The sequence below is a fragment of the Histomonas meleagridis genome (assembly GCF_020186115.1).
Source record: "Histomonas meleagridis strain 2922-C6/04-10x chromosome Unknown contig_51, whole genome shotgun sequence".
NCBI classification, from domain to species: domain Eukaryota; phylum Parabasalia; order Tritrichomonadida; family Dientamoebidae; genus Histomonas; species Histomonas meleagridis.
Window position 1 is genome coordinate 1,197,712 of NW_027150894.1, and position 14,851 is coordinate 1,212,562.

Below are 14,851 nucleotides of genomic sequence, written 5' to 3' on the forward strand. Positions count from 1 at the left end.
GTGGGTTTTTGGACAAAATCATTTGTTTTGTCTTACTCTTAAATAGATGTAAATGCAAAAATTATTGACAGTGATAAAATTGGTGAAGTAATTCAACTAGTTGAAAAGTTTCTCAATTATATTGATCATTTTTCTCAGAATTTTAATAATGTGAAGCATTTGGTTTTGTAACATTTATTAGATGAATTGTTAACTATTTTTATCTTTCTTTTTGTGTATGCACAAGCAATTCAACAATTTTAGTGTGAGGATATTGAGATGCTGCTTTAAGTGCTGAAACAAATATTTTGAAATAAAAAATGATTAATTTTAATTCTATATAAGTTAAATAAACATTTTTTATATTTATATCGATATCTTTTTGTTCAATAAGTAGTTTAACAGTTTCGGTATAACATTTTTCGGATGCCAAAATAAGTGCTGTATATCAAATGATGTAAATATTTGCCTTTGATTATTTTCAAACATAAAATTTTTAAATAAAACATCGAGATAAAAAAAAGAACAGTTCGATTATTGATATAAATTAATTTTTGTTGAAGATGTAATTTGACTATATCCGCATTTCCTTTTTCAGATGCAAAAATAAGTGCTGTTAAAATTGATTTGTTGATGTATTAGTGGTAAAATTGAAATATCAAATATGAAAAACAAAGTATAAAATACTATTAGCATTAACATCAATTTCTGAATGTTCAAGAAGAATTTTAACAATTTCAGTATATCCTTTTTCTGATGCAATCATAAGTGCTGTTACAAATATTTTAAACAATTCCCAAATATTGATTTATTAAAATAAATATCAAATAAAACAAATAAAAATATTTTGAATTAATATCAATTCCTTTTTGGGAAAGAAGTAATTTAACTATTTTTATGTTACCATTATAAGATGCATAAATAAATGCTGTTCTAAGAAAACTAAATTATCGCCAAATATTACTCATAAACAAATTATAAAAAACATTAATTTTATATAAAATATTACTAATGTTGCATATAATTCCTACTTGTTCAAGAAGTAATTTAACTATTACTGTATGACCATTGCAAGATGCTTCAATAAGTGCTGTCCAAAATAATTTAAATAATTTCCAAATATTATTTTGAAATAACAAATTATTAAAATAAATATTAAATAAAACATATAAATACCTTTAGCATTAATATTAATTCCTTCTTGTTCGAGAAGTAATTTGTTGTACATCTTTCACAACTTTTTGATATCCTGTTGAAAAACTGGGTAACAACCATAAACCATAGAACAATGGATACCCGTTTTTCATATTTCAACATTTCGTACAATTCTTTTCATCCTTTGATGTAGAAATGAATATGAAAAGAAAATTTATCAAAATTGGCGGCGTTATAAATATAATATTTTAAATGTTACAATTGTAATTTTTTATAGAACAAAATAAAAAATGTATCTAATAAAAAAAGCCACCGGCGGGACTCGAACCCGCAACCCCAAGATTAAGAGTCTTATGCTCTAGCCGATTGAGCTACGATGGCTGTCGAATAGAGAAAGAAGATATAATATAAAATAGATTTATAAAATTAAGATAAATGTAATAACATCTCTCAAAAACAAGAATCAAAAAATTTTTTTGACGTATTTTTCTTAACTTTTTAAAATATTTTTTAATTAAATAAGGAATCATGAAAATTCATAAAGCATTACACATTTAATAATCTTTAAATCCATTGATCTTCCTCTTTTAATGCGTAATTTTTGATCTCTTCATCAATAAATTCAATGTGTTGTTCATGTGGCTCATTTTTTACAGCAATGTATGTTGATGATTTTGTTGATTGTTTATTGTTTTTTTTATATAAAAAAATTAAGAAAAATCCAATAATGATAAAAATTATTCCTGCTGGAGCACATACAGCACCAATAAGAACTTTTGTTGATATGTTATTTTGTTTATTATTGCAATTTGATAATGAAATAAGATAAGTATAAAATTGATAATAAGTTGAATAAATGATAGTAGTGTAGTCATACCAAATATATCTGGTTAGAGAATAAGTATATAATGAATTAATTTTGGAAATAATAAATGAATTTGTTATAAATGAATTATGAATAGAAATTGTATATGTAATCGATAAAATATATGTTAAAACATAAGAATTGGATATATGTGAAATTGGATTTAGTTCAGTAATTAAACTACTTTGAGAAAATGTATCAGAATAAGGTAAAGATTTTGAAGAATATGTAATAGATTCCGAAAATACGTTCGATGCAGTAAAAATACTTGATTGTTCAAATGTTTGTGTTGGCATTGGTAAACATTTATCAAGTGTTCCTTTGGTTATATTGAATTTTCCGAATTTTTCACCTTGATATGATTCACTTACCATAATAGATGTGACCGATGTTTCAGAAAAACTATTAATATCAATTGTTGGAGAGGTTTTTCCATAAAAATACACACATTTAAGTGAAGTACAATGCCCAAATGTGTTAGCTCCAATATATGTCACATTTTTTCCAATGAAAACTGTTTCTAAATGTTCACAATAACGAAATCCTGATGATTGAATAAGTTTAACAGAGTTTGGAATCACTATACTTGTAAATGCACAACTTATAAATGAAGAATCTTTAATTATACTTACTCTGTTTCCAAATGAAATTGATGATAAATTAGTACATGAATTAAATGCATTATTTTCAATTGAAGTCACTGAATCTGGAATTTTAAATGTTTCCAATCTATTTCCTGGTGGATAACTAATAAGTTTCGTAACTTTCTTATTGTATAAAACTCCATCATTTTCATAATTAGAATAATGTGAATTTTCTGATGGAATTTTTATAATTTGAAGACTAGAACAGTGAAGAAATGGATTATTTGATATTGAAGTAACTGATCTTGGAATTGTGACATTTTTAAGATTATAACATTTCTGAAACATAAGTGATCCAATTGTTTTAACACCATCAGAGAAAAATACAGTTTCAAGACTATCACAAAGACAGAATACATTTTGACCAATTTTTGTAAGGGGACTTTTCAATGTTATATTTTTTAATGCGGTGCAATATCCAAATGCATAATCACTGATATTTGTTATCCCTTTACCAAATGAAACATATTCTAAACTAGAACAATTTTCAAATGCCTTTTCTCCAATTATAGTAACTGTATCATTAATCACAGCTGTAATCAATGATTTCCACATATAAAAAGCTTTTGGTGGAATTTCTGTTATTTTACTTGAAATGATAACATGTTTTGTGATACTTTGATATGTGGTTGTAAATTCACTCGAATTTGTTATAGTTAAAGTATCGTTATTAAAAATTTGTAAAGAATGCGAAAACAAGGATATAAGTACTATAATTGTAATATTAATTTTTGTCTTCTTTTTTATTTGAAGAAGAATTAATTCAAGTTTTTCTTAAAAAAAATGATTTATTTTATAAATTCAAAAATATAAAAACAACATTTGAAGACATGTCTCAACAAATTTAATTTAAAAAATATTATTCTAAATTGGTTTTGAATTTCTTAAATTAGAATCAAATAGAATAAAAACATAAATGAATAGAATTACAAATTTTATATTGAAATAAGCAACCTAAATTGATTATAAATCACTCTAATAACTGTAAAAAAAGTGAACGATAAAATTCAATCATCGGATAAAATATTTTTTTCTTTTTGTATATTATTTATATAAAAACAATGAAAATTTGTTTTATAAATTTCATTCTGTTTTAAACAAATTTTTTAGCGTAACGAATTTTTAAACAAAAAAAAATTTAGATTCTTAATAACAACAATTTTAATTTAATATACATCCGCATTTTTTACCAGTTTTATATTCTCATTGAAAGCGAACTGATCACAAGCGACGAGTAAACTTGGGAACATTCCAGGAACGAATTGCACGAAGTTAAACTTAATTTTGAACTCATTTCCCGGCTCAAGTCTTTCTACAATTTTCATTGCGACTCCGCTCACCACAAAACACAAATCTTCCAAAGGCGACATCAGAGTAACTTTCATGTCAGTAAGCACATAATTCGAAATATTTCGCACAGTTAACACAAACATATCCTTTCCGACATATTCATACAAACAAAAAACGCATTGATTAAAATTATCCATTGGATATTCAACATAACCACATTCAGTCTTAAACCAAAAGCTAAGTTTCGACTTACTTCGAAACACCTCAACATATTCAGGGAGTTTCAATACCTCTCTTTCATGTTTTCTTGTTACAAATTCAACATACAATTTATCATTAAAAACATTTTGGACAAACATCGATGCATTATAATCAGGCGAATAAATGCCTATCGGTTTACACCCATCCGGGCATGAAAGCTCATACGAGGTTCGAGTTATGACGTGATTTTGCATCTCGAATCGGGAGACGTTAAAATCGTACGATAGAAATTTGTACAACGGTTGATGCGAATTTGATGTCCAGAAAGGAAACAAAAGTGTCAGGTTAAATTTTCCTTCTTTGTCGGCATGGATTGCAAACTTAAGCTCTATTTCTTCATTCGATTTAAGATTAGGTAAAAATGTTTGCCCACAAATTTCTTCAAATTGTGGATCATAAAGAATAACATTAATTTGTGATTGTATTAAAACAGCTAAATGTTGTAGTGGAATTTCTCCATTAATAATTTTAACATTTAAAAGAAGTGTTTCACCGACAAATAATGACGTACTAATAGGTTCGGATTGAATATTGATTTGAGGTGCTTGGTCTTGAACATTATATTTTAATGTGTTTTCTGTGAATAATGACTTTAAATTAATTAGGCCAGCAAATGAAAATGAAATTCCATAAATCGTCAAAACTCCTGTTTCAAGTGGTGTAAATGACAGTTCTATTATATCCTTTACAGATTTCTTGTTTATCGTATAAGAAGATAATTGAACATTTTTGATTCCACTTGTTAAAAGTTTTATATCATTAATAGGGTACCCCGAAACCGCAGACGATAAACTTACCTTCAAGTAAACGGTCTCTCCGACACCGCATTCAATTTTACCGAAATTTTTAAACGTAAAGAATTTTCCTTTTGTAAAAGAGCCGAATAATTTTTCACATATTAATAACCAATTTGCGTTTCTTAAACTTGGAGGAGGGAACATCATTGATCCATTATTTAACGATATATCGAGATTACTTTTCATAAAGCCACAAATGAAATAATCATTTGATGGATAACGTTTTAAGTAATTTAATAATTCGTCGATATAATAAATTTGTTTCGATTCCATTAACTTACCCAAACATTGATTAAATTCGACATCTTTCGGCAAATTCTTAAACGACAATATCTTCATCAACAAATTCGTAATGATTAAATTCCAACTTGAATACGAACAAATTAAATTATAAGAGAACCAAAAACATTTTAATGCAAATTCATCGTTAAATTTAATGTCGTCGAAATAAGTTGCGGCGATTCCATACATCAGCGCTTTTTTCCGATTATTATTACTATTTAATGACATTGCTATGAACTCATAACAAAATGGTTTAATTAGTTTTAATGTTAATGAGTTCTTATACAATGTAATGATTTTAATAATTGGAGCAACATTCGCATTCGTTATAAATGTTCGCGCCCAAAAGTTTAAAAGATAACATTTCGTTCGACTTAATGACGTCGTTGAGTATTCCGATGCTGTATTTAAATGTTCTATTGTTTGTTGAGTGACTTTGGAATGAATAATATCATTAATGGCAATGTAATAATGCGCTTGCGTAAGAAAAATGCGTTTCGTCGGATTTAAATTGAGAATAAGTTGATGATAATATGAATGCGCTAAGCTAAAATGACACTGTGCTAAATGAATATCAGCATAAAACTTTAACGTGATGAGATCAACGTCGGATTCGCTCTTGTTTCCGATTAATTCTTGGAGATTTTGTCGCCAGCCAACCCAATGCTGTTGGTAATTGGATTCGTTTTCACTGAGAATTGTTTGGTAGCGCTTGAATAAAATGTTGGAATGGTAATTGTTGAGTTTTTCTTCAAGTTCTTCATCGCTGATTTGGAATTTTAAAAGATTGGATTTGACATGAGGAAGATATGGCTTCATCCAGTTGGGAAGATGCGTCGTGTTGATAACATGCTTCTCATTGTCTAAAACTAACGCAAGAAGAGAGATGGGAATATCAAAAAAGGAATATGGTGTCATGTAATCAAGACTAATAAGTTGCTTGGTAAGACGTAGAAGTGGACGGACATTTAGTTTGGCATTACGTGGATTGATTTTGAAAAAATCATATGGTTGAGATTTTGGATTGAGTGAATAATAATCAGACATGTTTTGCTTAACTTTATTTAGATCTGGTAGCTGATCATAAAATAATAAACGAACAGGGAAATTTGAATCAGATGTAACTTTATTCCAAATTGAAAGAAGACGAATATGATAATCAGGAAACTTTTCAAGAATAACTGGTGAGGCAAAACATAGAACACATGGTGAAATTTGTGATTGAAGAAATTTTTGTATATTTGACGAACTTGATTTCATTTTTATGAAATTTAACGGTCGAAATTGTAAATTATTTTCAGAGAAAATCGGCGGTTATTATTCAACATCATTTAAAAAAAATGAAAACTAATTTATTTAATATAAGTTTGTATTAAATTACGTTGTTCGATTCGCAAACATACTTCTTATATACCATACCTCTATAGCGCCAACTTGGAATTTATTTCTGTTCGTAAGCATTGGAGAATTAAAAGTCTCGCATTGATCCGAAAAGCCGTCTCTTAACCCATTTGTTAAGTAAATAGCTGCTTTTGCATTACCTCCACCTATAATTAATTCTTCTTTTGTGATTGATACAAAGTATTGATTTGCCTTACTCCACCGATATATTTGGATAAATGGCTTAAAGTTGAAGACAAATGTTTCTCCTGTTCCAGAAAACCCTTTCGTTGGCTTCAGCCCGCATGATAAATATGCGCCGATACGAATTCTGTCTGTTGTATTTATGACGATCAAAAGTGGCATCAGTTTACTTGATGCAATGGAAAGAGAATTTATAGAAAAGCCATCAACAGAAGTGTTGTAAATAAGTTCCCATTGGTGCCTTCGGACTCTAGTTGGTAACGCAAGACGAAGAGTATTGATTTCTTCCATAGTAAGGATTTGAGATGTACCATTGACTAATTGGAATTTTTCATTTACTTTCGGTCGTGGATTGTTGACTTTAACTTTTGGAGGATCAAACATAACTCTTTTCTTAAGTTCATCTGAGGTTTTTTCAATTACGTCTTTGAATTCTTTTAACTCATAATTTAATGCTGAAAAGTTAAGTGTGGTTAGAGAATAGTTGTCAAATAAATCATCAAGATAAGCCAAAACTATGGTAGCTGGAGAAAAGTCTTCAAAAGGAACATCATCGCTTATGCTTGGATGTGGAATTATTTGAGTGTCTAATAATCCTGTCATATCAATGTCAATCGTTTTGTGGTCCTTAAGCCACGCAAAGCTTTCGCTGATAAAGCCTTGATCAAGTTCAATGAAAATGTGTTGATTTCTAAGATAAATCCTTGCTGGACAATCTTGATCATTAAGTGTGACAACACCAACCACAGATGCTTCCTCTTCTTCTTCCGCAAAATCATGTGGATTGTTGGGGTTGTTTTCTTTGTCCATTTTCTCTTTTCTGTCTAAACGTTCACCTCATTTACCAAAATTTTAATTCTTTTGACTCAAAACTTTTGAGTAAAATGGTTGTACACACCAAAGTTATGCAAAGTATTTATACATTTAGCAAAGGTTGTATCAAAAAGCGTGTAAATTGAAACAAAATAATTTTTGACTAAATGTGATCGAGAAATTGTTTTTGATGAAATTTCATTAATTTCAAATTTTTACATCAAAAATATAATGAAATTTTATTTTTATTGTATCAAACTATGTGTTTTATATCAGTTGTCTTTCTGAACAAGTTATGATTTCGGCTTTTCAAAAATTCAATATACAAAACTAATATAGCCGAAGAAAACATGCAAATCAAAACGAGGACATTTCCTTTCAAAGTTTTCAAATTTTGTTTTTCGCTTTCATTTTCATTCATTTTTGTATTTTCAATATCATAACCGTGTGTTGGGTTTTCGGCTTCAAAACCGATTTGGAGACTTTCAATTTCCATATCGTCATTCAAATTTTCAATATCGTAACCGTCGGTATCGCCTTTTGTTTCAATTTGAACTTTTCTATACTGTTGTGTGAGGAAGTCATTCAATTCTGGGATGTCAATTAAAAATTGCTTGAAATTATCGATGTCAACACTGAAACTCATTGAATTTGCTATTTGATAGAACCTCCAGAATTTTTGTCCAATCAAAATTGAATTCGACCACATCGCCATGTGTGCGAAAGAGGGAACTTTTTCCTTATATAATTGATCAGGATAAAGGCCGTCACTTTTGATTGGCATTATTTCCACAATTGTTGTGTCCTTCGGAGAGAAGAATTGATTATAAAAAGCACCTCCATGAACGCCAATAATTGCTTTTGCTTTCCCGAAAAGTTTTATTGTTTCTTCGAGAGTATGTTGTGAGTGATCATAAATAACCAAATTCTCTCCGTATAGAGATTTTAATGTCGAAATTACATCTTCTTGATTTTGTATAAATCGTTGATGATAATACGAATTCGATGGCTTTCGACAGAGAAAAATTATTACTTCCGGCGTGGATAACTCGAGCTTTAAATGTTCCCGAAGTTTATCAAAAAACATCGGATGTACACGCGGACATATTTCAATATATATTAATGTTTCGGCAGTGTATGTTCGTTTCGCAGATAAAACTTCTTTGAACCCAAATCGATCCCATAACTTTGGTACATTTGGATAGCGAGATGATAATTCGACAACTGCCGTTACTTCGTTAAAGTTAATGTCCGGAAACGCAAAGGTAAATAATCCAAAATGCGTTCCAATGTTATCGAAAAAATGTTGGAAGAAATAGCCCCAATGACCTGTTAATATAACCATTGTCTTGTAGTTTGGCGAATCGGTTTGCTGTGGTGGGCCTTTATCATTTATGTAATGAGTAACATTTTCATATGAAGGTAATGGCAATTTGACGCTTCCATTATGTACGACACGTACAACACCACAATGATCAGAAACATTGGTGTCTAAAAAATGTCTCATGTTTTCTGGTTGAATCCAAAATTGTGAAAGCTGATTTTCCTTGATACCATTTGGAATCGCCCAGTTAAAAGGCGGCAAACATATCCTTATTTGTTTCCAGTATCCATGATCAATTGTTTCTATTTTTGGATACAATTCTTTTGCATTTACTAATTTTGTAGAACATATTAAAGAAAACATAATTAATAATATTAAGTAATTCCTTAAATAATGGAAAATCATTTTTTGGGCTATGATAAATTATTGGGTTTTGCCCAAGAAGTTTCTATCTGTTTTGACTTAAAATTGGAAGCAAAAATTTGAATTGTCAAGCTATCAGATAACTATCAAAAACCTTATTTCATTGCCTTTTTTTATTCTATAGATTTCGTAATCAACAGTTGAATAAAAAAATAAACTTTTTCAAAGAGGTAAATCTCGTCTTAAACTATTTAAACGGAATGTTAAATATTGATGATCATCATAAGTTTTCTTAAACAACTTAAAAAATAAAACAGAACTAAATGAAAACCGTATACAACAGCTCCTATGTTTTGCTGAAAATTAGATTGAATTCTTACACAAAATTGAAACACCTTATATAAATTTAAAGTATGATTTATTATAAACTGATTCCGAAATAGTTATTATAGTAAACATTTCACAACCAACAAAAGTGTTTCCGTTTTTGATTTCATTTTTTACTTACGATGATTCATTTTGAGAAAGTTAATGTGTGGTTTTGTCTTCGCTAAATAAATTTTTCGTAATCCTTTCAAATATTTATTTGGGGCCTCAATTGAAAGAACCAATTATCAAAAGTGGCAATGACGATAGGGCACCCATGCCGATGGTTGACTTTTTGCGTTTAGGGTACCCTATGAATTGATAAACGTGCATAATTGGAATGAGGTCACTCTGGGAAGATCCTTTTTCAATTGACCAGACAACAAAGGGCACAAGGAAAGTGAGCACAAATAACCTTAAATTTTCAAGAAAAATGAATATGATGAATGATTATAGACAATATTCATCATCAACATCAAGTTCTTCTCCAACACCCATTCAAACCAAAAGAAAACATAAAAATATGGCTCACAAGAAAAAGAAAAAAGAAGCAATTGAAAAGAAAAAAACGCAAAAAAGTAGTCAAGTAACGCCAATATCAAGAAAAGGATCGACACAGATGATGAAACTTGAGCGTGTTTTATTTTCGATTATAATTGTTATTGCGATATTTATTTTTTTATTTTCACCACTGTTTGGTATTTTCATGTTTTTTGTTGTGTTTTATGTTTGTGTACATTTTAGCAATAAACTTACCTTGTAATCCTCTCCTTTAAAAAATAATGATCATTTTTTTACAAAAGTTTTCATTAAATCTATATAATCATAAAGTTCATCTCTTTAAAACAGTTTCATGAAGTTCTTCTTTATATTTCACAAAAACTCAAATTTTTTCCGATAGTCTGAGCTTGCCAATTTATTGGTGGCGTCACTTTTCCATGCAAGCCTTTTTAGACCTTTTATCCATTGAAAAACGAGCGGTCTTTCTTTTAAAAAACTGGATTTGAATTCCGGTGTATTCAAAGAATATATAATTCTCAGAAAAACTTGAGTCACAAAAATATGATTGATCAAGAAGATAGCTACGACTCCTCTGGAAGCGAAAGTTCAAGCTCAAGTTCAAGTTCAAACTCAAGTTCATCATCAACAAAAAACAATAGACCTAATCACGGAACTGTTTCTTTCGCTCCACCACCATTTGAACAATCAGACGATAACGACAACGCAAATTGGTGGGATGAAAACGTAGCAACACCTGCTGCAAGTGGAATTTCGGTTCGCTTTACTAATGCTGGTTCAAAACCAAATTCTAATAGACAAAGGTCTTCATTCAGAAATACACCAAAGACACACGCAAATAGCAATAGATCAGGAGGAGGCAACCCTTCACGAAGTAGAAGCACTACATTTGCTGCACCAAATTCTCATCAAAACCCAAGAGTTAGAAGCACAACAGTTTCGGGCCAAAACCCCAATCGCCAAGGAAATTCTCGTGCTATACGCCCTCAATCAGTTAATGGCAGCCGTCAAAATCGATCAAGATCTGTTCATTCAGCAAATTCCTCAACAAGAGGCATTCAACCAACGACACTTATTCACATCCAAGCACCTACACCACTTATCTGGACCGTTGGAACAACTCTTATTATGCTTTTAGTATTTGTATGTGAAATTCTTCAAAGTGGTGGATTTAAATCCATGTCAGTCAACCCTATGTTTGGTCCTGATGAAAGTACTATGATTCAAATGGGTGCTAAGTATGGTCCACTTGTAATCGGAGGAGACATTTGGCGAATTATCACAGCTATTTTCGTACAAAATGGTATAATTTCCTTTGTTATCACTGTTATTCTTGTTATTTTCACACGTAAGATTGAACGCGACGCAGGATTTTGGAAAGCGTTTATTCTATTTTTCATTTCTGGTACTTATGGCTATATTGCTTCATGTCTCTTTGTTTCATCTGCTGTTTCATGTGGAGCCACAGGTACAATGTTAGGATATGTTGGCATGTTACTTGGAGATTTAATTGCATCTTGGAAAACTACTAAGAGGCCCGTCTTGACCCTCATTGGAATGATCTTAGCGATCATAATACTCTTAGCTGTTGGCATTACACCTTACGTTGATAACTTTTCTCATGTCGGAGGATTTGTAATGGGATTTTTGTTCGCTTTAATGATGTTACCCAACTTAAACTTCGGCAAATGTCAAAGGTTTTGCCATGGAGCTGTCGCATTTTTGGCATTTCCGGTGATGTCTGTTCTTTATATGGTTACATTAGTTTTATTCTTCAGAAATATGGTCGATGACAACTGGTGTAGAAACTGCTACCTTTTGAACTGTGTAAATATCACTGGTTGGTGCCATCAAATCGACTGAATCAGGTGATGTAAATGTAAAATGAATAAATAGAACTGTTTGTAAACTATTGTTTTGACTTTTTGAATGGAATTCATTGGGAAACGATCAAATATTTATCGTTTGGAGCTGTAACTGATGTAATTGCAAATCTATAATATGTTGAACTGCATAAGGTATAACAGACAACAGCAACATAATCAAAAATGGGATTTGAGGTTTACTGATATTTTGAAAATAGTGGCATCACAATGAGTTTAAGTCATTATGCTCACACCCATTTCAAGTATGAATAGTGCTAATCAAAAGATATCTTTTGATTTTAAATGTGAAATCTTAAATAAATGAAGCATCTGATTTTGCTTATTTCAATAACATGTTATGCAGATCGTCACTCAAAAATTTTGAATTAAATTCATTGGAAATCCAGCATTTGGAAGTTGTTACAACATCTGAAATATATATCAATTTTTATAGAAATACAGAGCCAACTATTAGTGTAAGTGCATTTTATTTATGATGTTAGTACAGCAATAACATATCTTACATTTGCAGACACAAAATTTATTTGTAATGATTCAATCCATAACTGGAATAAGCAACCCAATACCAACCCACTCATTTTTCAATTCGAATACATTTTCACAATGGAATACATTCTCTGATGTGATAACAAAATCATTTTCTTATACGTTAACAAGTACGCTATCAGTTACACACTCATTAGCAATATACGAAATTGAGATGAAAACGCATTATGCATTCATAATCTTGTTAATGTGTTAGTTTAATTTTTCCTTAAAAAAAAATATTATTCATAAGCAAGAATTGAAAATGAAAACTTGTGAGAATAATTTATCAATATAACTATTGATATTGCATTCCTAAATTAATTTAAATTGAGTAAAATATTTTTAAAAAAATTCTATATTATGGTGTATACAAATGTTTGTTGAGACATTTTATAAATTCATCAAGAAGTTAAAGATATATTTATTATATTTAAAAATTGTCCACCATTTTGATAATTATTCATAAAATACATTTTACTTTTATTGCAGATTTAATTTTGTTATTCGAGATTTTATTTTTATTTTTTGAGTATTCAATTCGAAATTTTTTATATAACATGTTTGCCTGATTTAGATAAAGTTTTTTTGAAAGGTGTTGAACAGTAAGCGGGGTGCCCCAAAACCATATTTATCGCGCCGTTCATTGAAAACCCTAACCGAAAAAGTTCAGAAATGGACAGTCCAGGCGAAAACACCAAGCTTAATTGCAAAGTCGTACTCCTCGGGAATTCCGGCGTAGGAAAAACTTCTCTTGCTGTACGTTGGTCTACTGGTGTGTTTTCCAACTTGATAAATCCAACAATTGGTGCTAATCATCAGCGAAAAACAATCAAGATAGAAAAGTCAGAAATGGATTTATACCTTTGGGATACATCAGGGCAAGAACAGTTTCAATCACTTACACCTCTTTACGTTCGATCTGCTTCTGCTGCATTTGTAACAGCATCAATTACCGACCTGGAATCATTCGAATCCCTAAAAATATGGATGGATCTATTAAACAATTCATGCGAAAAAGTACCACCTGCAATTCTTGCGGTAAACAAAATTGATCTTGAAGATTCTGCGGTTATGACAAGAGAAGAAATTGAAGAACGTTTCTCAGATCAGTTCAATTCCATTTTCTATGTTTCTGCGTTTTCTGGAGAGAATGTTGAAAATGCATTTATTCAAGTTGCTAAACTTGCATATGATTTCACAAAGACAGTCGAAAAGACATCTACCCAGGATATAACACAACCCATTAACACCAAAAAATCATGCTGCAACTGAAAAGGAAAAAATTTTCAATTTTTTTGAATAAATGTAAACCATTAAATATTTTTGAGAATTTTACCACGGGGTGCCCAACATAAAAATAAAATTGATTTCCCATCGTGAAGGATTTTAGTTAATATTATATCTCAACAACATTCTTTTATGTTTTTTAAGAGAAAGATTTTAAAAGAACTTTATTTAAAAATTTGATGAAGTTCTTCTAATAAGGGTTCAATATTGGTATTTGAAAGAGCAGATACTTCAAATATTTTATAGTCAAAACCACTTAAAAGTTCACTACATTGTTTCTTCAAGTCATCTAATGTAAAATAAAGTTTTTCTTTTATATCACACTTATTCATAAGAATAATAATTTGAGATGATTTCACTGAATAACTTTTTTGAATATCAACTAAGAATTTTAAAGAATTAATGTGTTGATTGTCATCAGGGCTGACCACACAAATAATTAAATCAGCATCACGGGTATACATTGGAATTAAGGAGGCATAGCTTTCACCTCCTGGAGTATCAACTATAGTATTTTGATTGCCAAAAATGAAATAGTTTGATTTGTTTTCTCCGGAAAATTTATCACATAATAATTCAAAAAGTGTTGTTTTTCCTGTTGCACCAAATCCAATAAGAACTGCTCTTTTTGGTTTTGTCTCTATTGTTTCTATATCTTGTTTTTTATCTTTATTTCTTCTAAACAACTTCATTTTGAACTGCCGTTTCAATTGATAGACATTGTTAAATTTTCATTTTTTGGTAATGTTTTGTATTTAATCTTTATCTTCTATGCTATATGCAAATTCTTCATCAATATAATTAACCATAAAATATCATTGACATCAAAATTAAAATCATCAGCTTGGAGAAAACATATGGATAATATAATTTGTAAGTTCTGGAAATTTGCAATTTTTTCTTAAAAT

At 29.9% G+C, this 14,851-nt stretch overlaps 3 protein-coding genes across 3 annotated transcripts; 2 read left to right on the forward strand and 1 right to left on the reverse strand.

The window, feature by feature from the left end:
* Nucleotides 1-6,650: 6,650 nt before the first annotated feature.
* GO595_007265 (TLD family protein) lies at nt 6,651-7,667 on the reverse strand (the record flags this gene model as incomplete). The annotated part of the gene is made up of 1 exon (XM_067920710.1): nt 6,651-7,667. The coding sequence occupies one exon, from the start codon at nt 7,665-7,667 to the stop codon at nt 6,651-6,653; it is 1,017 nt and encodes a 338-aa protein (XP_067772784.1).
* Nucleotides 7,668-10,785: 3,118 nt separating this feature from the next.
* On the forward strand, nt 10,786-12,105 carry GO595_007266 (Clan S, family S54, Rhomboid-like serine peptidase; the record flags this gene model as incomplete). The annotated part of the gene is made up of 1 exon (XM_067920711.1): nt 10,786-12,105. The coding sequence occupies one exon, from the start codon at nt 10,786-10,788 to the stop codon at nt 12,103-12,105; it is 1,320 nt and encodes a 439-aa protein (XP_067772785.1).
* A 1,223-nt stretch (nt 12,106-13,328) lies between these two features.
* GO595_007267 (small GTP-binding protein) lies at nt 13,329-13,928 on the forward strand (the record flags this gene model as incomplete). The annotated part of the gene is made up of 1 exon (XM_067920712.1): nt 13,329-13,928. The coding sequence occupies one exon, from the start codon at nt 13,329-13,331 to the stop codon at nt 13,926-13,928; it is 600 nt and encodes a 199-aa protein (XP_067772786.1).
* Between the last annotated feature and the right edge of the window lie 923 nt (nt 13,929-14,851).